The 2,450-nt window shown below is 61.0% G+C and overlaps 2 protein-coding genes across 2 annotated transcripts; one reads left to right on the top strand and one right to left on the bottom strand.

The window, feature by feature from the left end:
- Window positions 1–108: 108 nt before the first annotated feature.
- SPRG_16420 (hypothetical protein) lies at window positions 109–1,251 on the top strand (the record flags this gene model as incomplete). The annotated part of the gene is made up of 1 exon (XM_012355777.1): window positions 109–1,251. A coding segment is annotated over one exon (1,143 nt), but the record flags the coding sequence as incomplete, so codon positions are not given.
- A 27-nt stretch (window positions 1,252–1,278) lies between these two features.
- On the bottom strand, window positions 1,279–2,300 carry SPRG_16419 (hypothetical protein; the record flags this gene model as incomplete). Its single annotated transcript, XM_012355776.1, has 6 exons — window positions 1,279–1,555; window positions 1,603–1,690; window positions 1,738–1,902; window positions 1,952–2,032; window positions 2,075–2,138; window positions 2,197–2,300. The coding sequence occupies 6 exons, from the start codon at window positions 2,298–2,300 to the stop codon at window positions 1,335–1,337; spliced, it is 723 nt and encodes a 240-aa protein (XP_012211166.1). The 3' UTR covers window positions 1,279–1,334.
- Between the last annotated feature and the right edge of the window lie 150 nt (window positions 2,301–2,450).

Raw genomic sequence — 2,450 nt, 5'->3', positions numbered from 1 at the left:
TCGCTACCTTGGGCGCGAGGGGGCACCGTCTGGTCGGCGGTCGCGTCGCCGTGGCAGCAGCTGGCGGCTCTGCATCACGTGCGTGGACCCGCGCCTGCCCGCGTCGAGCTCGGGGTTCGGCCGTACTTTCTTCTCGAGGACATGGCCGATTCGCCGCTGCGAGCGACACTGCGAGCCTGCGCCGACGGCCCCATGGACGTGCATCGGACGCCGTTCGCCATTGGCCACCGCGGCGCGTGCCTGCAGTTCCCAGAGCACACGCGCGAGTCGTACCTCGCGGCGATCCGCATGGGCGCGGGCCGCGTCGAGTGCGACGTGGCGTTCACGCGCGACCATGGGCTCGTGTGTCGCCATAGCATGAACGATCTGCACACGACGACCAACATCTTGCTCACGCCGCTCGCCGCCAAGTGCCATGGCCCGTTCACACCGTACAACGCCGCGAGCGGCGAGAACGCGACGGCCGAGTGTCGAACGACCGACATCACCCTCGCCGAGTTCAAGACGCTCCGCGGCAAAATGGATGGCTTCAATCCCAAGGCAACGACGGCCGAAGAGTACGTGGCCGGCACGCCGACGTGGCGCACGGATCTGTACGCAGGTCCGACCAGCGGAACGCTCATGACGCATGCCGAGAGCATCGCGCTCTTTACCGCCCACGGTGTGCAGATGACGCCCGAGCTCAAAGAGCCGATCGTCGACATGCCCTTCCACGGCTTTTCGCGCCACGCCTTTGCCGACAAAATTGTCCAGGAGTACATTGACGCCGCCATTCCGCCGTCGCACGTCTTTCCTCAAGCGTTCGCGTACGACGACATTGTCTACTGGCTGGCCGCGCACCCGGCGTTCGGCGTCAACGCGGTGTACCTCGAAAACGCCAAAACGGTCGACGAGCTGCCGTCACGCGACCAACTTTTGGACTACAAGGCGTCCGGCATCAACATTGTGGCGCCGCCCATTTGGGCCCTCTTGGCGACGAACGACATGGATGGCCGCATCGTGCCGTCGGCGTACGCAGAGCACGCCAAAGCCGCCGGCCTCCGCATCGTTGCGTGGAGCTTGGACCGCGCCGGTGTCCTCGCCGAGACCCGCGGCGGCTGGTACTACCAGACGATCCAAAGTGCCATTGCACGCGAAGGCGACATGCTCGAGACGCTGCATGTGCTGACGCAGGACGTGGGCATCGAGTCGATATTTGCCGACTGGGTGGCGACGCCCGTCTTTTACGCCAACTGCGTCGGTCGAGCCTAGCTACCTAATGCATCGTTCACGGTTGTTGGATGCTCGACATTGGATTTGGCGAATATTCAGTGAGACATGTCGACAAAGCAGCGCTAGTCGGTGAGGAAGCCCGGACGCGCGGCCCAGAAGCCGTCTTTGACCACGTCGTCGTGGACGACCACGAGCGTCTTGGCCTCACGCAGCACCAACGAGCCTCGCTTGTAAATGGCGTCGACATCGTTGTAGTTGAGGTCGAAGCGAGAGAAGAGGAGCTCTTGCTTGTCTTTGGCCAGCGTCTTGCACAGCGTCGCTTCCGCTGCTTGTTTGGACTCGCCTGAGCACATCAATCGAGTCAAGTCCGCCGAGAAGCATCTCTAGTACCGCTCTCCACCAGCCGCCAAAAGCACGTGTTGTACATGTTGTTGATGTGGCAGTCGACTTGACGCCACGCCAGATAGTCGCGCAAGTTCTAATACGCGCGCCATCGACGACGTCCTTTCTACATAGGCCAGGTACCTTGGCCGATGGGTAGCAGACGACGCGCGAGTCAAACGCTGGCGGGTACTGCAGCGGCACGTCGCCAAAGAAGGCCGACCAGTAAAACACAAACGACGACGTGAAGAGTGAGACAAAGGTCGACGCGAGCTTGGTCGACCGGCGGCTGTACAAGCTGCTGCTCTTCTACGACCACCATGGCACGTGAGAGACGCTTGGAAGCGAAGCAGTCTACCGAGAGCACGAAGCTGTACTCGTCGCTCTGGCCGTACGCGAGGAGGATGTCCCCAAACTCTTGGCACACGCAGGTGGCTGCCTACGCCACGTGTCAATTTGCGTCGGTCCGCAAAACTGTCACCTTGTTCATCAGGTGCAGGCCACGGACATCGTTGGGCTTGGCATAGCCGTGGGCGTCCGTGAACCTACGATATCCAATATAGACAAGTTGTACATCCATAGACAGAATAGGCCACTTCGTACTTGTGGAAGCCTTTGCCGTCGACGCGCACGACGATCCACGTGTTGCGCAGGACCGGGTCCGGCAGCTCAAACTGCCGCACGTACTCATAGCGCGAGTTGGCCATGTCGAACAATGGCCTTTCTGTCCGGATAACATATCGTCATCCGGATAGAAATCCGGATCGCACCTTCCGGATAATGCGCTCGGCCACCCCATCATCGCGCAACCCTAAACCATCAACTACCACTAGACCACTAGACTAGAGCTCAAACAG

This window comes from Saprolegnia parasitica, assembly GCF_000151545.1.
Source record: "Saprolegnia parasitica CBS 223.65 unplaced genomic scaffold supercont2.304, whole genome shotgun sequence".
Classification (NCBI taxonomy): Eukaryota; Oomycota; class Saprolegniomycetes; order Saprolegniales; family Saprolegniaceae; genus Saprolegnia; species Saprolegnia parasitica.
Note: the sequence above shows the minus strand (reverse complement) of the source record. Positions and strands in the feature narration are given on the sequence as shown.